General features: G+C 56.5%; 1 protein-coding gene across 2 annotated transcripts in view; it reads right to left on the bottom strand.

Annotated features, from left to right (window-relative positions):
• Nucleotides 1–12835: 12835 nt before the first annotated feature.
• The window catches only part of SUFU (SUFU negative regulator of hedgehog signaling), a 98821-nt gene continuing 86777 nt past the window's right edge, over nt 12836–24879 (bottom strand). For both annotated transcript variants that reach the window (XM_056121011.1, XM_056121012.1), the window contains exons 11-12: nt 15263–15331; nt 12836–13032 (exon numbers count right to left, since the gene is read on the bottom strand). In XM_056121011.1, coding sequence (XP_055976986.1) covers nt 12943–13032; nt 15263–15331 — 159 coding nt within the window. In that variant the 3' untranslated portion in view covers nt 12836–12942. The remainder of the gene's footprint in view (nt 13033–15262; nt 15332–24879) is intronic.

Raw genomic sequence — 24879 nt, 5'->3', positions numbered from 1 at the left:
TTTAGGGCTGCTGGCGTCCTCCCTCCGATTAAGAGAGAAAACGCCAAGTCCCGATCTCTCTCCTCCACCTCCTCCTCTGCTCCACCCACCCCGGTCCTTTCCAAAAAAAAAAAAATTTTTTCCCCTTCAAAAAAAAAAAAAGATGAGAATTGGAAGAAGAAGAAGTCGGCCCGACGGCGAGGAGCGGCCCCGGCTGCCCGGGCGACGCGTCCGGGGCGGGCCCACGCCGGGTCGGTGGGTCGCGGCTCGTCCGCCCGCAGCGGCGTCTCCCCGGGGGAGGGCGCTCGGGCGGGCGGGGGATCTCCGCAGCGCCTTGTCGCCTTCAGAGCTTTATCCTTCGATCAGGGGGGAGGAAAAAAAAGAGGAAGGAAAAGAAAAAACCCCAACACTCTCTTCCCAGCCACCTTCAGCCATCTTGCGCGTGTTAGGATTTCAGGAATAATCTTGTTTAATAAAAATAGCTGCGTCTCTCCAGCCCCCTCCTCCGCATCCTGGGGTCCCCGCCCCCTTTTTAATAATAATCCCGAGAATAAAAATGACCCCGCGGGCCGGGAAGTCCTTTTTTTTTTTTCCTCGCTCGGACTCGGGCACTCCTAACCCTCCTTAAAAAAAAAAAAAGACCCTCAACAGGGGACGCGGGTCTGGGGTTCGCCGCTGGGGGCCGGGGTCGTGCGCCTCGGCCGAGAGCGAAGCACGGGGCGTCTCTCGTCCCTACCGCGAAGCTGCGAGGAGGGCGGGCGGGGAAGGAAGGGGATGCACCGGCTCTCGGGGCGCTAAGGGGTCCCCGCTCTTCCCGCCAGCGCCGGACCTCGGCTCGGCTGCGGGAGGCGGGCGGACAGGGCGGGGATACAATGGGCTCGGAGGACAGCGCGGGGCGGCCGGGGCACTGCGGTGAGCCGGACTCGCGAGCCCCGGCCGAGAGGGGCGGAGGGCGGTGTCTACATCAAGGCCGGTCCCGCTACTCGGAAAGGGGCGGGGAAACGGGGAGGGGGTGGCGAGGAGAAAGCGGCAGGGCCAAAGCGGCGCCTTTAATCTGCACCCGCTCGTCCGGCCCACCCGGCGCCGGGGAAAATCAGCGGACGGGGGAGGGGCGGGGCTCGGCGTCCGGAAGCGCCGCTACAGTGGCCGAGGCGCGAGGCTCCTCCCCTTTTCCCTATCTGGTGCCGGGTGCCGCGGAGACTGCGCCTGCCATTGGTTTTCCACCTGAGGCCCCGCCCCCTCGAGGCGGGGCACGGCCGAGGACTTCACGTGACTCGCACTAACTTCGGTACTTTAAACATCGGGGTGGGACGGCTGGGTTCCACGCTTCTTAAAAGGGCGATGATGCCGCTGTGCGGTGGGACCACTTCTTCCTGGGCCCCGATACACATAGCTCTTTTTACCTGAGAGCGAAAGAGGGTGTCAATCAGCTCATCTGATGGAACTGAACAGGGGCAATGGCGAAGATTTACAATGTGGCAATTTCCTGATGTCCTTAGTACTTTTATGCACATTCCTGAGACTTGAAACTACCAACAAGATTGACATTATTACCTGAGTTATATTTTCCTTTCCTAAGAAAACAGACTTAAAAGAATTGAGCGAGAAAATAAGCCCTGAGCACGGCCCAAAGTGGCCCCAGCCTACCCCCCACCAAAAAAACAAAACAAAAAAGCCACTAAGAATGGGCTAAGGACTTAGCACTTGCCTTGCTTAAATGTGAGTGTGTGAGGCTCCATCCTCGACACCTAGGGTTTCATCCTAGACACCTCAAAAAAAAATACATGCTAGAGATTAATTTATTAGTTAAAATATTTCACAAGATGGGCCAGAAAGATAGTACAGCAGGTAGGGCATTTGCCTTGCTCTGGACCAACTTGGGTTCAGTCCCCAGCATCCCTAACGATCCCCCAAACACCACCAGGAGTGATTCCTGAGCACAGAGCCAGGACCCCCAAATCAAAATACATATATTTTACAAGAGCTAGGAACTGAAGACTTAAGGTGCTTGCCTTACTCTTGGCCAATGAGGATTCTATCCCTGGAATCCCACGTGGTCCCTAGAGCATTGCCAGAAGTAACCCCTGAGCATTACCCATTGTGACCTCCCACCTCAACAATTTTTTTCAACAAGGTTTTTTTTTTTTTTGTGCAAGGCACTTTTCCAGGCTGTGTGGATTATGTTTGAGGATCATGTAGCAAAAAAAAAAAATTTTTTTTTTTTAATTAAAGAAGCTAATTTCTGTGATAGAGTAAGGGGTTCACACGACTCTTGAAAAAAGTTTACATTTAAATCAAAACCTGAATGCTCAGGAGTCAGGCAATTGACAGCCTGGGTGGAAGAGTGCTCTAGTCAAGGAAAAACAATTGCAAAAGCATGGGAGAAGCCATGTCCCAGGGGAGAAAGAAGGCTATGCGGTGAGAGAGAAGATAGGCTGGGCTGGAACACCTGAGAGCCTTGTAGCTCATGGTAAGGAGTTTGGACTTGAAGCTGGTTGTGACAAGCTGTCAGATCTAAGATCAATTTTGGAAGCAGAGCCAATACGACTCAGTATAGATTAGATTGGGGTTGAGAGGAATCAATACACTAATAGTAACAGGGAAGGAATTAAATCAAAATGTGCTTACAAAGTCTACCCTTTGGAACTTCCAGAGCATTTTTATAGCTCAACAGGCAAGAGGGCAGGCTTTGTATGCAGGAGACCCAGGGTTTGATCCTTGGCACTGCATGAGCCCTTGAGCACAGAGCCAGGACATTGTTAGGTGTGTCTCCTCAACACCCCCCCCCCCCACACACACACACACCCGGCCCCATTCCCTCTTAGTTGATTTGAAGAGGAGACAGGCTGAGTGGAGTATCTGAACACATGGTTGGCTTGGGTGCACAAACATGTTTTGGGTCTGGGCTCTCTAGAGATTACCCATTGGTTATGATGTGCACACACTTGTTCTTGGTGACGCTTCAAGGGGTCTGGTTGCTTTAATTGTGGTACTCCCACAGGGGTGTGCAAAAGAACCTCATTTTGCGGTGGGTGAGACAGGTAAAGGCGGGTCCCGGTTGCAGAGCTGACCGCCACTCCAAGCCTGTGGCAGGAGCTATGCATTGTCTAATCCCTGGCCCCTCTGTTTATTTCTATTTTCTTATTTTGGGGTGCTGGGCAGTGGAGGGACCACATGAGTGAACCTGGGTCTCCTCCACAAGTCTCCTGGCAGCCACTCCAGCCCTTAGAGCTCTCCCCAACTCCTCCCTCAAACCCTTCTTACTGAGTCTCTTTGCATACATGGAGCTCCAAAATGTTCAGAATGATACCTATGCAGACCGAACCCTGAGGGCACGACAATCAGAATGTGTTACTTCAGCTAAAGGTGGGACCCCCGGGGAACACAGGTACTGAGAGCCACAGCTAGAGGAGAACAAACGTCCTTGGTGAGGACCACCAGCAGGCACATGCTGTCGGTTATGACAATAAAGGCAGGAAGGGAAGGGAGAGGAGGAAGAGGATAAAAAGGGAAAATAAGGAGAGGGCCAGCGAGATACTACTGCACTTGCCTTATGTGCAGCTGACTTGGACTGAATCCAAGACACTGCACATTGCCCCCTGAGCACCACCAGGAGTGATCCCTGACTGCTGAGCCAGGAGTAGGCCATGAGCTCCTCTGGATGTAACCCCAAACCAAAGAAAATAAATAATAAAACATGGAGCCAGAGAGATAGCACAGTGGGAAGGGTGCTTGCTCTGTACATGGCTGGACCAGCTTTGATCCCCAGCACCCCGTATCGTCCCCCAAGCCCCTCCAGGAGTGATCCCTGAGTGCAAAGCCAGGAGTTATCCCTGAGCATTGCTGGGTGAGCCCCACCCCAGGCAAAAAAAAAAAAAAAAAAGAAAGAAAGAAAGAAAGCACAAATCCAGCATCAGCGTGATAGTACAGAGGTAGGGTGTTGGCCTTGCATATAGCCGACCCAGGTTTGATCCCTGGCATCCCATCTGGTTGCCAGAGCACCACCATGAGTAATTCCTGAGTGCAGAGCCAGGAGTAACCCCTGAGCATCACCAATGTGACCCAAAAAGCAAAAAAATAAGGAAGGAAGGAAGGAAGGAAGGAAGGAAGAAGGAAGGAAAGCAAGGAAGCACAACTCCTCCTGAAAACATCTAGAATTTGCAACTCAGCAAGAGGTAGATAGTAGTGCCATTTACTAGAAGGGAATGGAAGAGTGGGATTTGGATGGAAAGATTTTCCATGGCTCTAAGTTCGAGTTGGCCCTGATATCACAGGGGAAATGTTGAGACAATTGTATATGCAGACTCAGGGGGAGGTTTGTACTTAAGCTTATGGATTTCAGAGTTATCGGTGATTACATTCTAAATGGTAGAACTGAGATTCAAATCTAGTTCAATATCACCCTTGGGTCCCTGATCCTTGCAGAAAATTATAGGGCCTCTCTGCTCCAGGACCTCCTTCCTCCTCCTTCCTGATGTGCAGGGCTGATGTGGGCCCTTCAAGGACAGAGCCCAGCCTTCATCTCTGAGTACAGAGCCAGGCGTAAACTCTGGGCCCCCCTGAGTGTGGCCCACTTTGCCTCCCTGAGCTTGGAAATCTTGTTTTGTTGCTGTTGTTTGTGTTGCAGGGTCCGGTAGGGCTTGGGGCCTGGAGGGGCTATGATGCCTATCTCAGACCTCCGGGTAGTAGACCTATGATTTTTCTCACTGTTCACCTACTGGCAAGCATAATCTGTGTTTTTTCTGACCAGGCTGCTCTGATTTCCATCTCCTCCATGAGCTCAACTCCCAACTCCCGCCGTCTTCTCCTCCCAGCAATCAGCACCGGCTTCCTGGACACCTTATTTAGTCCTAAGGGTCCCTGAGTGTCCAGATAACGACAGCTCCCTGATCTGTCCCTCTAGCTTGGATGCTTGCTCTCCTCATTGCTTTTGTTTTATTTTACAGGCCACACCCAGCTGTGCTCAGGGCTTACTCCTGGCTCTGCACGTAGGGATCACTCCTGGAGGGACTCAGGGCATTATATGGGGTGCCAGGGATCGAACCTGGGTCAGCTGTGTGCAAGGGAAGCTGTACTACCTTTTGGGCTCCCTAGCTGCAGACTTAGCTAGCCATATTCTCTCTGCCCAGCTATCTCAGGCCCCTTGTATTCAATATATTGGAAACCAAACTCTTCATCCTCCTGTTCCAGCTAGTTCCCCTCCCCTGGGCTCCCCGTCTCAGTCTCAGTCTCTGGACTCACCAGTCAAGGATCAGGGAGCACTGTGGACTCCTCCTGTCTGGAGTCCCCTCATGCGTCAGTCATGGGTCCATAGCTCCTCCTCCTCCTCTCCTCTAGATCTGGAAACCAGTGCCTTACCTGAGGTACAACAAACATTTTGACAAACATGTCGAAATCAACACGTGCACGACTAGATCAACGTGAGCACTCCCACCCACGCCTTGATTCTGCAGGTCTATTTGTCAGAGAACATCCGGTTGCCAACCCGTCAGCAAATTTTGACTGCATCCGGATGGGGAGATGGTAACATGGTTAGGACATTTGTCTTGCTTGTGGCTGACCCAGGTTTGATCCCTGGCACCGCAGATAGTCCCCTAAGCACCTTCAGGAGTGATCCCTGAGTACAAGAGCCAGGAGTAAACTCTGAGCCCCCCTAAGTGTGGCCCCAAAACACAGAGTAACCAAAAAAACCCTAAAATTAGGGGCTGGAGGGATAGTACAGAGGTTAAAGCACTTGCTTTGTGCATGGCTATTCTGGGTTCATTCTCAGGACCCTTTATAGTCCCCCAGTTCTGCCAGGGGTGGTCCTTGAGCACAGAACCAGGAGTAAGCCCTGAATACCACTAGGTGTAGCCCAAAAACCAAAACCAAAAAAATAAAAAATAAAACAAGAACCTAAAATCAGATTATGGAACAGGAGAGATAACTGGTTTTCTTTCTTTCTTCTTCTTCCCCCCCCCCCCCCCCCACATTTTCGGACCACACCCGGTAGTGCATAGCTGGAACCAGGGTTGGCTGCTTGTACTTTAAACTCTGTACTATCTCTTTGGCCATGGAGAGATTGTTGAAAGGGCTGGAACATAAACTTTGCATAAGGGAAGCAGGCTTTTGATCCCTAGCATCACAGGGTCCCTGCAGTACTGCCAGGAGCAATCCCTGAGCAGAGAGTAGCCGCCCACCCTCCCAGGACCTCTGGGTGGGGCCGAAAAACAAAAATGTCAGATTAAGGGGCTGGGAAAATAGCTCAGACAGCTGGAACACGTGCTTTGAACTCAGAAGCCCTGCTATGATTCCTGCATGCACCTTATGATCCCCCAGGTGTGGCCTCACAACAACAACAAAAAGGAAATAAAGTGAAATTGTGTGACTTTGCTTAAATTCTTCTAAAGGGCTTTCCGCTCTGAATAGGCTGAAAGTTTTAAAAATGGTGGTGGAAGTGGGGCGGAGGGATAGTTCAGGGGATAGGGCAGTTGGCCTTGCACACGGCTGACCCGGGTTTGATCCCCAGCATCCCATATGGTCCCCTGAGCAGCGGCCAGGAGTAATTCCTGAGTGCAGAGTTAAGAGGAACCCTGAGCATTGCTGGGTGAGACCCAAAAAACAAAAAAAATGGGGGAAGGAGTGTCATTCCTGGCGCTGCTTGAGGGTTATTCCCAGCTCCATGCCGAGAGGTCATTCCCAGTGGTCTACGGGGACCATGCGGTGTTGGGGATCAAGCCCTGGGTCTCCAGCATGTGCTCCAGCCCCTTGAAGTATCAGAAGTCAAGGATTTATCCCTGTGGCTGAGTTGGACTCTAGAAGGCACTGGGAGAGGCTGTTTTTCTTATCTGCGGTCTTGGCAACAGCCACGCCACTACCCCTGGTGTTTTCCTGCGATGCCCCTACACAGGGCTTTGCTGTTGCTTATATTTTCTGGTTGCCTATATTAGGACTTCTATATTAGAAATACATTTATTTAAAATGCCCATATTAGAAATCTCTTCCCCCTCCCCCCCAGTATTTCTGTTGCCGTTTCCAGTGTTGGTGGGGCCTTCCCACCGGTGCTGGGGTACCATGGGGGACAACTGAACCCAGAATTCCTGCTCCAGCATACTGCGCACTTTGTACTCGTTTAGGGCTCTGGTGGATCAGTGGTCAGGCCACATGCTCGGCACGTGCTCGGCTTCTGGAGCTGTTTCCCCAGCCCCAAGACCTTCATGACCTTTATGTTTGAAATGTACCCTATCCCCCTGCCCTCATGCCCTCTCCTCTTCCGCTCAATTTTTCTCGGTAGCACAGCTCCTCATCCCATGTATTTTACTTACAAAAATCCTGGCCATCACTACAAGATTTTCAACGCAGGCTGCAGCAGGATAGGACACTTGCCTTGCACACAGTGGATCCAGGTTCGATCCCTAGGACCCATACGGTCCCCTGAGCTCCGCCAGTAGTGATCCCTCAGCACAGAGTCAGGAGTAAGCCCTGAACACCACCAGGTGTAGCCCCAAACCAAATAATTAGATAATATATTTTTAATTTTTTTTTTATTTTTTGGTCACACCCGGCAATGCTCAGGGGTTACTCCTGGCTCTGCACTCAGGAATTACCCCTGGCGGTGCTCAGGGGACCATATGGGATGCTGGGAATCGAACCCGGGTCGGCTGTGTGCAAGGCAAACGCCCTACCCACTGTGCTATCACTCCAGCCCATAATTAGATAATATTTTTAAATTCAGACATTGTGATTTACAAAAGTATCGAAGTTAGAGTTTCAGACACATAATATTCCAACACCAACCCCACCACCTGTGTCAACTTCCCGTCACTAATGTCCCCAGGTTTCCTCCCACCCTACTTGATTTTAATTAGTCTTAGGGCCACACCTAGCTGTGCTCACCAAGCTGTGCTCAGTGCTTACTCCTTGGTTCTGCTCAGGGATCACTCCTGATGGTGCTCAGGAGACCACAGAAGTGCAAGTACCCTACCACCTGCTGCATTACCTCCCAGAGTCTGGGGGCTGGTGCTCTCTTGTTCTAACAGGAGAACATTTTTTTGGGGGGGCTCACACCAGGCGATGCACAAGGGTTACTCCTGGCTCTTGCACTCGGGAATGACTCCCTGGTGGTGCTTGGGGAACTATATGGGATGCTGAGAATCGAACCTGGGTCAGCCTCTTGCAAGGCAAATGCCCTACCTGCTGTGCTATCAGCTCTAACCCTACCCGAGAACTTTTGTGAGCAAAATTCCCTCTTTTGTTGAATTAAATCTCCAGCATCCTTGAGCTTTTGAATTAGAAATGCCTTTTTTAGGGAGTGGTGGGGATAAGTCAGGGAAGGGAACACTGGGGCAGTGGGGGAGGGGCAGGGCGGGAGGGAAACTGGGGATGTTGATGGAGGGAAGCGGACACTGGTGAAGGAATATTGTATGCCTGAAATTTAATAACCTTTGGGACTGGAGTGATAGTACAGCAGGTAGGGCGTTTGCCTTGCACGCGGCCGACCCAGGTTTGATCCCCGGCATCCCATATGGTCCCCCAAGCACTGCCAGGAGTAATTCCTGAGCATTGCTGGGTGTGACCCAAAAAAAGAAAAAAAAAAGACTTAATAACCTTTAACGCATCCTGACTAAAAAGTAATTTTTGTTGTTGTTTGGGCCACACCTGGCTCTGCACTCAGGGATGACTCCTGGCAGTGCTGGGGGGACATATGGGATGCCGGGGATCAGATCAAACCTGGGTTAGCTTCAAGCAAGACAAACGCTCTACTCACTTTTGCTCCGCCCCTTTCCCATCTTGAGATTTTCACCTTGACCCACCTTCCTTCTGGGCCCAACCCCAAACTCTAAGGAGAAAAACGCCTGGGTCTTGGGTGAACCTGGCTTGGACCAGCCCAATTCTGTTGTTCTAGCTGCCGCATGGAATTGGGGAGGGGGCTGGCTAGACAGACCCCGCCCGGCAGCTCTGAGCCCATCAAGGCTTGGGAGTGGCTGTTGTAGGGGAAGGGGCCCAGACACAGCGGGGAGGACCTAGATTTGTTTGCTTTCAGGGGCCACGTCCGGTGATGCTCAGGGCTTACTCTTGGCTCTGCTCTCAGGAATTACTCCTGCCAATGCTCGGGGGACCATATGGGATGCTGGGATCAAACCAGTTCAGCCGTGTGCCAGGCAAGTACCCTACCCACTGTACTCTCTCTGGCCTCTTGGAGCACCTAGAAGGGAGCTGAGTCCCTTCTCTGGACTTGACACACACCCTGTGCTCTCAGGGTCAGTGAGCCCCATGGGTGCTGCAGCTCTGTCCTGAGTCAGGGGATGAGGGCAGAAAGATAGGCCCATGGCCTGAGCTTGCCTTGCACATGGCTGACCGAGTTCAGTCACCCCAGGAGCCCTGCCAGGAGTTCAACCAGAGACAGGATTAAGCCCTGAGCACCGTCCAGAGGGCAGGAAAAGGCTATGTGTGGACCTAGGGCCATCATGTTCCATCTGGACACAAACTCCCTCTTGTTAGCAAAGTCCCCCTCTCTTCCCCAGGGGCACTGGGCTGAGGTTTGTCATGCCTGTCCTGGAGGCAGGAGCTGGGAAATCCAGGGCGGAAGATGGCCACTGGCAAACCCCACAGGCCCAGAGGAGACAGAGTCACCCACTGGGTGTGCCCACACCCCGCCCCAGGCCCCATCAGGGAGGGGTATGGCAGGAAGGTGGTAAGGAGGGCCCACCCTCCCTCCCAAGGGGAAAGGGATTGGGGTGGAAAGGTCGAGGAAGAGGCCGTGCAAGCCATTCCTTCCTTCCCTGGGTGTGCTCAGTCTCCAGCCCCCTTGACCTGGGAGGAATTAAGAGAATAAAGGCCCGGCTGTTCTGGGTACCACCTAATTCCCTAGAACGCTCTTTTATTTTTTTCCCTTGCGGGGTTATACCCAGAGGTGCTCAGGGCTTACTCCTGGGTGGGTTCAGGGAACAGTATCACGGTGCCAGGATCAAACCCAGGTGGGCCACGTTGCAAGGTGCCCTACTTACCGTCCTATATCTCCGGCCCCCAAACAACATGCCTGGGAGACACCCCACTCCTCTTCTTTCAAGAGGTGGGTCCAGGGCCCCGGGCCCTCTGCTCCCCTCTTCAGCAGCGAGAAAGCAGCACAAGACACAGCACTTCTGCAAATCCGTTTAATGCGCTTCGATTACACAGAGGAAGAGGGGGCAGGAGGGAAACGACCTCTAAGTGAGTCACCCAGAAATTCTTACAAAAGTCCCAGGCTGGCTGCAGCCCCGAGGAACCGAGTCGCCACTGACATTAGAAACTCATAGAAAACGTTACAAAAGTCTGTGCACTGCACCACTGGGGGTCTTGTACAAAAGGAGGGGCTCTCTAGGGCTCCTGACTTGTAACAGGGACCCCGTCACCTCCCTGGCACAGAGGACTGAACGCCAGAGAGGACAGACAACCAGATTAAAAAAAAATAGTCAAGGGAACTGCCCCATAGGGGCGTCAACTTGGGGTTTTCTCTGCTCTCAACTCAAAACCCAGTCCCAGGCCCTGTGTTCATCTTTGTAGGGGCTCCCCCAGGCTCCCCATCCAAGTCCCGAAGTCTTGCTTTTGGCAGAGCCACAGGGGCCAGAAGGCCTGTCAGAAAGGCAGTGTGTGCCCCCAAACAGGAGACAAAAAACCAGGGTGGGCTGGGGTCCCCCAGGAGGGCAGATTGGGGGCAAACCTCAAGAAAAGGGGGGAAGAGGCACGTGGAAGGAAGCTCCTGAAGGTCACACCTAATTTGCCGTGCGGGGAGGGCTCCCCAGGAACTTCAGGGAAGAAAAGGGGCACATGCCGGGTCTGGAACAGGGTCAACGGCCTTGGTCCTCAGTGAGGGGTCCCTCTCAAGGGCCAGAAACCCAAGCGGCACCCCGTCTCTGAGGAAGTGCTGTGAGAACCATGCCTGAGAAGAAGGGGAGCTGGCGGGGAGTGGGGTGATGTTCTCAGTGGGACCAGACCCCAGTCTCAGCATCCTGGAGTTCACCTGTGTCCCCCGCGATGACAAATCTCAGCTCAGAAAATACTCCTAGGGGCCGGAAAGACAGTACAGTGGGTAGGGTGTCTGCCTGGCACTCAGCCTCAGCGAACCGAGGTATGATCCCCAGTATTCCATATGGTTCCCCAAGCCCCACCAGGAGTGACGCCTGAATGGAGACAGACCCAGGAGTAAGCCCTGAACACTGCTGGGTGTGGCCCAACCTCCCTCCCCAAAAACCCAAAAATGAAACAAAAAAATCCAAATATGGCAGGTGGAGGCCAGCCCCCCAAAGTAAGCATGGATATGGCCAAAAAAGGGAGGTGAGCTGCCAGCACTCTCTGGCACCTCCGAGGTGAGGGTGCTGGGGTGGGGACTGCGGAGAAGGGTCTCAGCCCGATCCAGGTCATTTCCGGCTGCGGCCGCTGCTGGACCTTGAGGCTCCGAGCTGGACGCAGTAGCCTGGGCAGTCCCAAGGTGTGTGCAAAGGTGCCGGGTCCTGGGGGCCCCTTGGGAACCCAACTCCTGCCCCTGGAAGCAGCTTCTTGGCTGGGGTCTGCCAAGTGAGGGCTCCTGTGCCCGGTAGCCTCCGGGCGCCCTGCTGGTATGCTCCCCCCCCCCCCCCCCCCCGCCCCGCCCCGGGCCTGTGGGCTTTGAAGACTGTGCTTTGGTGAGGCTCTACAGAGGGATCTTTAGGGCCACACCTGGTGGTACTTGGGGATCACACCAGGCAGTACTTGGGAGTCGGCGGCTCACAAGGCAAGAATCTTACCAACCCTTGTACTCTCTCTCCCGACCATGCAAAGGGATCTCAAAGTAGCAGTCCCAAGAGTCAGGTGAAAGAGGAATGAAAGCCATTTGCTGATTCTCCAGAGGATCCCCCAAACCATGGGCCAGAGCTAGACAGGCTGCCAGAGGGAAGACGATGAACATGCAGGGCTGGGGGTGAGGGTAGACAGCAGGTGGCTGGGGGAGAACAGGCGAGGAAGAGGAGTGAGTCGAGGCAGGGGGTGGGAGGGCACAGCGAGCAGTGTTTGCCCAATGGGTGGAAGGGGACGGGGCGACAGGACAGCAGGTAGGGCATTTGCCTTGCACGTGGCCAACTGGCTTCGGTCCCCGGCGTTAGCATCCCATATGGTCCCCCAAGTCTGCCAGGAGCAATTCCCAAGTGCAGAGCCAGGAGCAACCCCTGAGCACCACTGGGTATGGACCCCAAACCAAAACAAACAAAACTGGGGTGAAGGACAGATTGAGGGGCTGATTTTCCCACCTGTCATAAAGCTGGAGGGCGAGGGGATGTGTGAATGAGGGGGGGCAGGAGGAGGTGATGTGAGACCCCGAGCCTCGGCCTGGGAAGTGAGGCTGGGTTCGTCGCCACGATTCTGACGGCCCGTGAAGTGTGTGAGGGCCCTGTCTACCTTCCCTGGGCTCAGGGCCCAGAGGTGGGGAAGCATCTCAGCTTGCCCCCCCTGGCCCCAGCTATACCAGGTGAACTCTGCCACCTTCTCTGGTGTTCAGCGAGAGATAGGACCCCAGGCTGGGCCCAAGAGAATGAGACAGTTCATTCTAAGAATAAAGTTCTGTTTACAAAAAAAAAATTATATACATGGCTTCTGGACATCTTTGAAGAGCAATAAAATACCGTCCGGTGTCTATAAAATACAATAAGGAGGAGGAAAACCAGCGTGGGGGCCTGGACTGTCCTGTGGCCACAGGGGCTGAATGCCCAAAGACTCCACAGTGGAGCTGGGCTGGGCACCCATCTGGCCACCCTCCCCGCCGTCTGGTTCCGTCTGTCTCCACCGAGGGCCACAGACCAGGTCCGCAGCAGGAGGGAAAGCTTGACGGCTGCCCAAGCAGCGCCCGGGCCTGGGCAGGGCAGCCCATCCTCACACGCGTCCTGTCCTCTGCAGGATCTCCGGGTGCAGGGGTCTCCCCAGAAGTCCCTGGGAGCAGCTGGGTGTGCTTGTGGCCCCGGTGGGGCCCAGCCCATGTTAGTGCAGAGGACTGTCGAACACCACGTCGGGAAGGATGGAGACTTTCAGCTTCTTTTCGGGCCAGCTGTACTCCTTAGGCAGTTTGAACTGTAAGGGAGCAAGCACAGACCTGAATGCAGAAGGCCCGCACACCGCCACTGCCCGGCTGCCTTCAGTCCCCAGGGCCGGACCCGCCAGGGGCCACTGCCGTCCGGCTGCTGGGGCCTGGGCACCCCTCCTTTCCCCTCACCCTGCCACTTAGCAGGCGAGGGCTGGAGGAGGCCGGCTGGGGCTCTCTCACCCCTGCTGGCCTCCCTGAGAGGACACCCTCCTGCCACAGGCATGTCAGGAATCTGCCCCGGAGGGCGGGAGGCCCGGCTGGAGGCAGGGGAAGGTGCCGATGCTACAGGAAGTGACTTGAGGTCTCCAGCTCCCCAGGGCCACACTTCCAGAGGCGGGTGGGGAAGCAGCCTGGGGAATCAAAGGGCTGGGCTGCAGGCAGGCAGGCCCGCAGGCCCGTCTGCACCAGGGCAAGTGTGGCTTGAGGTGTTTCCCGGGGCTTGAGCAAACTGCCTGCTTCCCCCTTTCATGCTTATCAGCTTCCCAGTGTTCCAGCCTGGGGGTGCTCTCAGTGGTGGTCACAGAGGTCCCCCAGGTCCTCCCGCCCCACCTGACTCAGTTTGCTTAACCTGCTGTGTGAACAGGAATCAAACCCGGGGCTTTATTTACGCATGCCAGGCATGCGTTCTACCATCTGGTGGGGGGAGGGGGAAAGAGGCGAATATTGATCTGTCTGTCTGTCCATCTGTCTATCTTTCCTGTAGCAGCAGGTATCAGACCCTGGGCCGCATGTGTGAGCTACATACCTGGCCCCAAGCTCACATCACATTCCCTTTGCACAGGACCTTGCAAACGGGCTGGCACACAGCTGGTGCTCGATAGATGTTCAGTGACTCGCCCTGAACAGCACTGGAGCTTGGAAGCAGGGTCTGCCTTTTGTGACTCTCACTGTCCCCAGGCCAGGCTGGACAGGGGGAGGAACAGAGCTCTCAGGCTGCCCAGAGCTGGGGCCGGAAGTAGGCAGGCCTGACTTCTAGCTGGCAAATCTCCCTCCAATGGAGGAACTGGCCAAGGAGAGACCGAACCGGAGAGAAGGGACAGCCTCTGGACAGGAAAGCAAAAATAAAACAACATACAAAACCACGGTCCTTCGTGACCCACTTTCCCCAGCTCCCCCGGCTCTATCCCTCCCACTGCACTGTCCCCTCGCGCCCCCCACGCCCCAGCTCCAAGCAGCGGCCTGGCCTGCTGCCATCGCTGCGGCCTCTCAGGAAGTGCTCTGGGCAGCTGGCTCTGGCCGGGCTGAACGGGGGCCGGGCCGCGGGGCCTGCTGCCTGGCGGGGCGGATGGCGGGCCCGGAGCGGGGGCCTGGTGAATTCTGAATGGATCAATGAGCTGATTGATGCAACCACATCCTGGAGGACAGAGAAGACACTATCGCAGTGGGGGTGACCTCAGGGCTGGAGGACGCTTGGAAACCTGGGCAGGACACATGCCTCTGCCCAGCGCAGGCTGGAGGGGCCCTTGGGCCTCCAGGTTAGCTGAGGCCCCCACCCCCACCCCCGGGGAGCCCCTGAAGCTGTAAGCTCCAGTACTGCCCGAAAGTTCCTTTCTGCCTGGCCTCCCCGCTTCCAGCTTGAAAGCCTGGCTCCAGGGAGGCCAAAGAGCCCGCCCTGGCTCCACTTCCAGGCAGAGAGGGCGCAGGCAGGGTCTATCTGGAGACCACAGGCAGGGGCGGGCCCGGGCGCTCTCCAGGGCCAGGCTAAAGTTCCACCAACTGAGGGGCACAGACGCCAGGGAAGCTCAGATTCCACTGGGGTGCAGCTTAGGAGGAGTGGGGGGCGGGGAGGGGAAGGGACTTTCCAGGATGAGGTAAGGCCCTGCAATGGGGATGCCAGGAACAAGGAAGAAAAACAAAGGGGATTACGGGGCTCCACTCCCGTACCCCTGAGGAGCGGCCCGGGAGGCACAAACCCCCACCTGGCCGGTGGCTGCCAGGCTGGGCCGAGGGCAGGCAGAGCGGCTCCTGGGTGGCCCGAGGCGATCGCAGGAGCCCTCTGCCCACCGCGACTCCCTGCTGGAATGTTCTCTGGCAGCAGACGTGGGCCTTCTGTTCAGAACCTGCCAGGGAACAGCAGGGGCTGGAGAGGCGGACTAGCCGGAAGCCCTGCTGCCTTCTGAGGAGGTTCTGAGGAACCGAGTCAGACATGCCCCCGAAGCAGGGAGCGCTCGGCCGTCGGACACCACTCGGGCGCCCTCCCACGCAACACGGCCTTACCTCTTCTGGAGAAGTCAGATCTTCCAAGTCCTCCAACATTTTCTCTACAAATTCTTCCGTCAACAGAATCTGGGAAGGAGGCACAAGACAGGCTTTTAGTTTAAATATCTGGGTTTCCTGCCAGCTGCCAACTGAGGGCCTTTCTCCTGGCCCCGGACCACAAGCCTCCTGGGGTGTGCTCTAGAGAAGGTCTCAAGGCACCCCCGTGGACATGAGGTCCTGGTCCTGATGCCCAAGACCACCGGGCCCCCGACAAGTCAGCCATCCTCTCCTTCTTTGCCCCCTGCTGCAACAGCAGGGGACCGAGGCAGGGAAGTAAGGGCCAGCGGGTGGGGGGCCCCGAGGTGGGGTGGCCCGAGCAGTGCACATGCTCTCTGGGAGGGCCCCCCCCATCCGTGGCCCAGGCTGCTGCGGGGTGTGGGGCACTTTCGGGAAACTGCATCAGCCCCGCCCCACAGGACTCACAAGTTCCCCCAGCCCTGGCTTGGTAGGAACAAAAGGAATCTATTGGATTTGGAAGCCAGCCTGGGGGAGAATGTGGGAATGTCTCAGAAGGTGCATCCAGGAAGGCGGGCGCTGGAGGGTCTGGGCGCCGGGCACCACCCTCTCTCTCCTTCATGGACGAACAGCCTCTCAACTCCCATTTGTTTTGGCCAGGATTCCTCCAGGCTTCCTTAGGGAAACCATTTCTCCAGCCTACCTGCCCTAGGTCCCATTTTGCTGTGCTTGTCTGATGGCCTCCCACTTGACATTTTGATGTCCAGGACCTCCTGTTCCCCCCACCTCCCTCCCCGCCTGTCCCATGGCTGGGCACAGCCATCCCCGCTCATCCTCAGCTCATGAGGAGTTTCTAAGGTTAACGGCAGCATCTGCAGGCGGGACGGTGACTTCCTCACCACACTCTGAGCTCAGGCTGCATGCGCAGAGCTGGACCGGCTGTCCCCAGTCAGGCTGAGGGAGTCCTCCCCCTCCCACTCTGCCCTGAGCTGGTCCAAGAGGCTCCCGGTCTCCACTGCTGGCCTTTGTGTACCCGGATTGTGCCTTTCCCTGCCCCCAGTCCCCCACTGAGAACATCCTGGTGGGGAACAGAGGAAGGGGTGGGGAAGAGAGACGGAGGGTGAGGGGCCGCCTCTGAGGGAAAGCCCAAGTGGATGGAGAAGGGTGGGGATGAAGATGAGAAGTGCCCTGTCAGGTTCCCCTGAGAGGAGCTCGGTCCGGTAAGAGGCTGCAGGGCCGAGAGCTCAGGAGGTCCAGGTTCCATCCCCAGCTCCGCATGAACCCCGAGCACTGTAGGGCTCGTGCTCAGAATCTGGGAAGGAGGCAAAAGACAGATTTCTATTATGAGCTGGTTCTTGACCACTGCAAGAAAACGAGAACAGAAGCTTCCACACCTCGGAAGAGTCCGCTTTAAGAGTAAGTGAACGGTCTGGGCTGCTACAAGAAGGGAAAATATGGGGCCAGAGAGATAGCACAGTGGGTAGAGCACTTTTTGTGCACACAGCCAACCCGATGAGATCCCTGGCACCACATATGGTCCCCCAAACACAATCAGGAGTGATCCCTGTGCTCAGGGCAAGGAGTAAGCCCTGAGCATCGCTGGGTGGGCCCTACACCTAAGTAAATTAAAAGGCGAGGGGAGTAAGTGGGACCCGTATGGATCTCAAGGGAGGGAGGCTGAGGGGATGGAAGTGGGTACAAGTTACAGGACAGCACCCGTACCTTCTCCAGGACGTGACTCACCACCAAATGGCTTATGGGGCGTTGCCATCTGCAGAAGGCGGGAAGCGACCCAAGAGGGGAGGGCATGTACTGGGGTCCATGAATGGCCGAAAAAGACCCCATACCTGTCTAAATTCAGCTCAGGACACCAACTCACTCCACCTAGGGTGCACGCACCCGTCCAGCCTAGCACCTTTCGGATCACACATCCCCGGGGCGCCTCTGCGAGGCTGGCTCTGGCAGGAGGCCCAGGACACAGGTATGAAAGCAGCTCCAGGGGCCGGAGTGATACTATAGCCGGGAGGGCATGTACCGTGCAGGCGGTCGGCCCGGGTTCAATCCCCAGCATCTCATCTGGTCCCCGTGCATCTTCAGGAGTAATTCGAGTGCAGAGCCAGGACTAACCTGCCGGGTATGACCCCGCCCCCCAAACAAAAACAAAAACAAAAAAAGCAAGCAGGTCCCCCCAGACAGGCACCCTCCTCCAGGGAGACATCTCTGACCCAGCACGCCAGCATGTATGACCAGGCACTCACCACTGAGCCACCGGTCCACATCTGATTCTGCTCCAGGAGCTCAGGCCTCGGTGGAGGCCAGAGCTGAGGTCTGTCGTGGGCCCCAGGAAATGCCCATCCGCTGCCACCCCACCCCCCACCCCCGCCCCGTCACCTTGCCCTGCTGTGGCCTCTTCTCCTCCCACAGGGTTTCTTTCCCCCGAAGTCCAGAGAGTTCCTCGACCAGTTATCACCAGTCTGCTAGAGCAGTACAAAAGTCACATTCATATTTTTGGTATTTCCGGGGTTTGCTGCCACGGCTGTACACACAAGCTCCAGCACACGCGGACCGAAGGAAACCCACTCAGGCCCCAAGGGCTCCCATTCGGCCCACTGCACTCATCCCCAGCCCGGGAGTGTGCAGGGGACCTTCCTGCCAGAGAGGAGAATAGGTCTGGGGGTGGGGTGGTGGCCGGGAGGAGGGGTCCTCCACAAGGACCTTGGCCACCCAGAGAGACTCAAACAAAAGGAAAGTTCCCATCCCCAACCCCCAAGCTAAACCAGCTCCTCCTCGCACAAAGGTCTGCAATTAGGGGCTAAAGGAAGACCAAGTGGGAGCCATCTGCCTCCAAAGGGACGCCATCTCCGTGGCCACTTCCTATGCAGCTGGGGGGAGGGGACAACGGAACCGAATCGGGGACACCCCCAAGTGGCTCCTCCATTTTTCACTTGTGGCGATTCGCTGCTTCCTTTGGAAAAACTTCCTGGGATTTTTAAAAAAGAAACGAGACACAGAGGAAAAAAATCACACAGGAGATGTGCGTGATAGGAAAGGGTGAGATTCCCCGGCAAAGAAACGTGGGGCCTGGGCTGGACCGTCACAGCCCCAGGCACCTAATTTAATTTCCTCTGGGAGTTAAACCTTAGAAGCTGGGATTGAACAAACAGGCCCTGTTCTTTGTATATCCCAGACCTGGAGCTGAGAATGTTAACAGATCTTATCAACAGGACCCTGGAGATAGACAGCTATGATGGAGCAGCTCCTGGGCACTCTCTGAGGAACAGACTCGCTGTTGTGAGGCAAGTGTGGGAAAGGCCGGTGCTGAGCTGGGGGCCCAGGGCTCTGGAAGCTCCCCGGGGCCCCACAGGGCTGCCTGGCTCTGCAACAACTCATAACAGGAATCATGACAGGAATGGCTGGAAGGACAGCCAGGATGACACCACCCCCAGCGCCACGTGGGGGCAGGGCCGTCTCCCTGATGAGGATCGATAGTGGACGACGGAGGGGCAGTAGGGGGAGACTGGCAAGAGAAGGGACCCAAAGAAAAGTCCCAGCGTGGTGTGGAACCACCCAGGAAGGGGCCCAGGGCAGTGCACCCAGGAGATGCAGGAGACGGCCCTCTCCATCAGCCTACTCACGCCCTACCCCTTAGAGCATCCCGCGGGTCCGAAATCCAAGCCAGAGCTCACCTGTGCCCTTAGTTAAGAAGTAAAAGGAGGGACCAGAGAGATAGTACAGTGGGTAGGGCGTTTGCCTTGCATGTGGTTAACCTGGGTTCGATCCCTGGCATCCCATAGGGTTCCGTGAGCACCGCCAGGAGTGTGGCCCAAAAAGAAAAAAAAAAAGAAGCAAAAGAAGTTTTGTTGGTTTTTGAGTTACAACTGGTAGTGCTCAATGGCTGACTCCTTTTCTGTGCTCAGGCCTCACTCCTGCTAGGCTCCTCGGGAGACCATACAGGGTGCTGGGGATGGAACTTGGGTCAGCTGTGTAAAAGGAAAGCGCCCTACCCACTACGGTAGACTCTTAGGCTCTGGCAGTTCCTCTACCCTGCCCTTTCTTTCCTCAAGGTTTCTACCAAATTCAGCCTCTGTGCTGATCATAACAGTCCGAGGACAAGGACCTGAGCCCACTGGAACAGTGGCTGATTATTCCCCTAATAGCAGGCCTGCAGGCAAGGAGCTATTGCCCCCCACTCTGCAGAAGCTATCTCTCGCTCTCTGGCCTACAGAACAGGATACTCTTTAATTTGGCGGTGTGTGTGTGGGGGGGAGGGGTGCTTTCAAGCAATGCGGATGGGGCCCAGCAACTCCCGGAGACACAGAGCCAACTTGGTCAGAGGTTCAGAGGATGGAGCCTGGGATAATGGGGCCACCTAGGCTATATTCAGTGACGCTCACGGCCTTCAGGGCTACATTTGGTCATGGTCAGGAGCACTCAATGGTGCTCTTTCTTGGGTGGGAAGGGACTGATTCGAGAAGCCTCAAATACTCAACACTCACTCCTCTCTCCTCTAAAGGGGAGGTGAAGGGGGTTTCGGCTTCTACCAATGGCCTGGAAACCTGCAATCCCAACGCCAAATACCATGCAGCTCCCGGCCACAGGCTCAGCGACACGGGCTGAAGCCATCCACCCGCAGCTGCTCAAGAGCTCGGTTGGTCAAGTGGAAAAGGCAGCAGACCACGCCCAAGGATGGTCTTTCCAAGTAGGGGAGCAGGGGAAGTTTGAGGCCGGCTTGACACATACAGACAAGACAACACTTATTGTAGCCCAGAAAAAAAAAAGGGTAGCAGGAAAAATAGCAATAATAATAAAACAGCAGAAATAGTCATCGTCATAAAATTCACAATAGCACTCCGCCGATGTATCCAGCACATCTGTGCAGGAACAGCTTGGGGGTGGGAAGAGCCAGGCCGGGTCAATCCGAGATCAATCCAAGCAGCCAGCCCCTCACTCCCCGCAAGCTTTTGAATATGGAGCTCCTAGGTCTAGCTTCAGGATCAGAATATCCCAGGTACCTGTGTTTGAAAAAAGGCACCCCAGGAGGCCTTGGGAGACTGTGGGCACAAGACTAGAGCTCACAGGAAGCGGGAGAGGTATGTGGACCCAACATGGGCTAAGCTAGGAGGGGCAGCCCCCGTCCCCCGACCCCTTCCATGTTTGGGGACTGATCCCAGGTGCCTTGGAACAGCCGGACTTTATCTAGACCTCACAGTACCCCAGACCCCAGCAAGCCTCAAAAAGGACCCCAAGGGGCTGGAGTGATAGCACAGAGAGTAGGGTGTTTGCCTTGCAAGCAGCTGACCTGGGTTCGAATCCCAGTATCCCATATGGTTTCCTGAGCACCGCCAGTAGTAATTCTTGAGTGCAGAGCCAGGAGTAACCCCTGAGCACTGCCGGGTGTGACCCAAAAAGCAAAAAACAAACAAACACACAAACAAAGGACTCCAGGTGTCTGCCATGGGCGGGTGGGCACGCGGGCTGGGTGCAGATCTGAGCCCCATCTCCATGAGGGCTGGAGATGCTCACCCTACCTGGGGTCTCACTCGCCATGCTTTGTCCGGGCCTTGTTTACTCTTCATGGGGACGTGAAGCTGTGGCCCTCTCCCCCTCCCTCTGCTGCTCTCAGGGAAGGAAGCCAACCACTGACAGAGGGCCGCCTGCCTCAGAGCTGCTTGGGTACCCTGGGGATGCGGAAGCAGCCGGCCTGCACCTCGGGCCCCCCACGACAGGCAGATGAAAGCCAGGGTGTGGCCTCCTGTGCGCGCCCAGTGCAGTGCAGTGCAGGGTGAAAAGCTGACTGGGGCAGACGACAGGCTCCCCTTAGCCTGGGTCGGGATGCCCCTGGCCCAACCAAGGGTTCCCGGAGGCAGGAGGAACAGTAGGGGCACCAGCAGGGTGGTGCCCAAGCCAGGGGCACGCATGATGGGTGCTTGAGGGTGGAGGCGGTGGCAGTCTGTGGGAGGACAGGGCTGAGCCAGCCAGCAGCGGGGCTTCCCATCAGACGCTCACAGCGGGAAAGCACGGTGGGGCTTAACAGGATCTCGTGATTAGGGATGTGACCGCTGGGGTCCGTCTCTGGCGTCAGGGCCTGGGACCAGGAGCCAAGCGCCTCATGCTGGGTGCCTGGTGATGACAGGCTCCGGGGAAAGAGGCTGGTTAAAGGCCTGGGGAAGGGCATGCTGGGAAGGGGTGAGGGAGGGTCCACACAGCAAGCGGGAAGGCACCAGGGGCATCGCCTCCTGGGACGGGGAAGCCCCTGGCATGGGAGCTGAGGCCCGGTCCCTCGGTGTGCCCAGGGGAGCGGCTGCGAGCCGAGGCCTGGACCTTCCCAGGTCTGGTGAAACGGGGGTGGGAGGGAGGCCAGGAGTGGGCAGACGTGGAGGCCTGTCCACGGCACGTCCCGGGTTTTGGAAAGGGCCCAGATTCCCTCACCTTCTGCCTGTTTCTCTCGGCCTCTCCTTTGTCACTCTTCCCCCATGTGGGGTGTCTCTGCCGTGCCTTTCCCCAAGAGCTCGCCGGCCTGGGCCGGGCGCCAGCACCAGGTGCCAAGGCCGGGAGAGCGGGCGTCCAGGGCTGACGCGAGGAAGCTGCCCCGCCCGCCTGCCACGGCGAGAAGCTGGGCCGGCCCCTGCCCAGCCCGCCCTGCCTTGGACCCGCAGCAGGCCCTGGGGGGCACAGAGGCCAAGGAGACCCTGCAGAGTGTGTGGTCACCTCTGTGCTCTGGGTCTCCTCTGGCCCCTCACCCCCGCCCCGGGCAGGGGCTCTTCTTTGCCCAGTGCCGTGGCTACTCCTGGGAGACCATGAGCCTCACCCCAGGCCTCCAGGAGGTTCTGCAGATGCCCAGGGAGCCAGGCGGCCCGAGGGAGCCGGAGGAGCCCACAAGTAATTACACGCTCAGGTTCCCACAAGCTGGGGAGCTGCCTGGACCCACCACGGCAAGACCCTAGAGGAGAAGGCGGCTGGCAGTGGGCTGAGAAAGTGCTGACGGCGGCGGGGAGGGCGGAGGCTTGCCCAGCGCCCCTTGGAATGGGCCCGAGGAGCAACCTCCCGGTGGTGTGCGTGGGGGTGCCTGCTTGGGGAGCGGAGCCCCAGCCAGCCCTGCTGGGCTCTCCCCTGTGAGGCGGCCCCCGTGGCGGACCACACTAATGAGCCCGTAACTTAGGCCTTTGATTAAGCAGTTTCTAGCACAGCAACTTTATTGAAACATGCCGAGGCCAGCGGCTGGTTCCCACCGCTCCCCGTTCCCCAGGCAACAGCACCCAGGAGGGGCCGGGCTGGGGCATCGGGGCTGCGGGAAGGTCCAGCGCTGCCCGAGCGGAGCGTGGCGGCCGGGGCACAAAAGGTGCTTGGGAATTGGGGCTGGGTCCAAAACTCTGGCGGGGAAGAAGGGTCATGGGGCGTCTTGGGAAGACAAGGGTCCCAGGCTGCTGAGAACCCCAGGGGTGCCCAGGAAGATGGGGGGAGGGACTTTATGCTCACAGTGGAGCAGGTGAAATGGGGCTGGGTGGGATTTCTTCCTGCGTTTGGGGCCACCCCGGACTCTGCCTCCCCAAGAAAATGCTCCGAGACCTTCACGGCAACATGAGCCCTGGGGAAGTTTGCTGAGACACACTGGCACATGGTCTCTTGCTGGACACGGGGACCTGTGAGTTGCCCAGGCATGGGCTCAGGGGAAGGGGCCCTGTCCACCCCGGGCTCACTGCAAACTGCCACACTTCAGAGCTGGTGCTAAAGGAACTCCCAACACCACATGGACGGAAATCTAACAGGACCAAGTGGGACTTTTAAAATGTATTTATAACTTTATGGTTCAAAGTAATTTTGTTATGAAACAATGTAATAACAACAGTGGAAAAGGCACCATAATTTATGGAGCACAATATCCCCTAAAGCGCCCTCCCACTTCTGGCCAGGGAGTGTGCCCAGAGCCCTTTGTTTGCTGTTTGTTTTAATTAAGGGTTAGTATTTTGGTGGGGGACTGCGGAGCTGGCTGAGGAGGAAAGAGTCAGCTGCAGAGACGCACACAGCAGGCGGGTGCTGAGGTCTCTTGCGCGCGTGAGCACACACACACCCCCACCCATACACACACACACCCCTACCTATATGTGCTTCCCTGACCCCACAACCCCCACCCCCAACCGGGTCACACCCAGAAAGCCAGCATCATTCTTCCCCTCTCTACTCCAGTTCTCCTGCCCGTGCCCCTCAACCCCTTCCCCACAAACAGGCCCAGTCCTGGATGCTCTTTCCTGACACTCGTGAGAGGTAAGGCAGAATTCCTCCCTCCACCCTCCCACCAAGAAACAAAAACGAAAAAAATGGGTTGGAGCAATAGTATAGTAGGTAGGGAGCTTGCCTCGAATGTGGCCGACCCAGGTTCAATCCCCAGCACCCCATATGGTCTCCTGAGCACTGCCAAGAGTAAGCCCCGAGCACAGCCAGGTGTGGACCCCCTCCCCCCCAACCCCGCCTCGCCCCTCCCAAAGGCAAGCAAACAAAGCCCACTGACACAGGAAGGATGCTGCTCTTCAAATACAGTTAGGATGTGCCTGACCGGGCCCAGGAGGGGGCAGGTGGCTACAGCTCTCGGGCCCACACCTCACTTGGCAATGGCTTGGAAGCGCTGCTTCAGCTGGGGGAGCGAAAGAGGGACAGTGTCCTGACAAGCCACCGGTTGACATGCAGAGGGGGACCTTGGGGAAAAGGGGGTCGGCCCTGTCTGCTGAGGCCCGTCCGTCGCAGCCTCCGCCCCGTGTCTAGAACCTACTCTTCGGGGCTTCTGGGGTGTGGGGCTTCCACTAGGGAGCGGCTCACATAGTCCCTCCCTTCCTGCTTCTCTTTCCTTCCTTCATTCTTTTTTTTTCCCCCTTTCTGGGTCACACCCAGTGATGCACACGGGTTCCTCCTGGCTCTGCACTAAGGAATTACTCCTGGCTGTGCTGGGGGGACCATATGGGATTCTGGGTATCACTAGGGTCAGCCGCATGCAAGGCAAATGCCCTACCCGCTGTACTATCGCTCCGGCCCCCTTTCTTTCTTCTTGCTCCGGTCCTTCACCCCCATTTACTTTTATTTCATTTTTTGTTTGGTTTTTGGTCCACACCAGACAGTGCCCAGGGCTTACTCCTGGCTCTGTGCTCAGGGATGACTACTGACGGGCTTGGGGGACCCTATGTGGTGCCAGGGATTGAACTCGGGTTGGTCACAGGCCAGTAGGTCATAGTAAGTAACCCTACTTGCTGCACTCTCTCCCCAACCCTCATTTTCTTTCCTTTTCTTGCTTGAGTTTTTCCCTTCTATTTCTGGGCCACACCTGGTGATGCTCAGGGTTTGCTCTTGGCTCTCGCTCAGGAATCACTCCTCACTGTGCTCAGGGGACCATATGGGATACCAGGGATCAAACCCAGGCCGGCCAAGTACAAGGCAAATGCTCTACCCGCTGTACTATTGCCCATGCCCCTCACCCCCTTTTTTTATACCTCGGTTTATCCAGAATGCAGAAAGCCTCAACATTTCTCATGCCTGGATTTCTGACCTCCCCAAAGGTGAGGCCTGGAGAGTCACAGCTCAGGTAGCAGCAGGTGTGTGTGTGTGTGTGTGTGTGTGTGTGGTGTGTGTGTGTG

This window comes from Sorex fumeus, unplaced genomic scaffold (genome assembly GCF_029834395.1).
Source record: "Sorex fumeus unplaced genomic scaffold, SorFum_2.1 ptg000043l, whole genome shotgun sequence".
In the NCBI taxonomy this organism is placed as follows: Eukaryota; Metazoa; Chordata; class Mammalia; order Eulipotyphla; family Soricidae; genus Sorex; species Sorex fumeus.
Note: the sequence above shows the minus strand (reverse complement) of the source record. Positions and strands in the feature narration are given on the sequence as shown.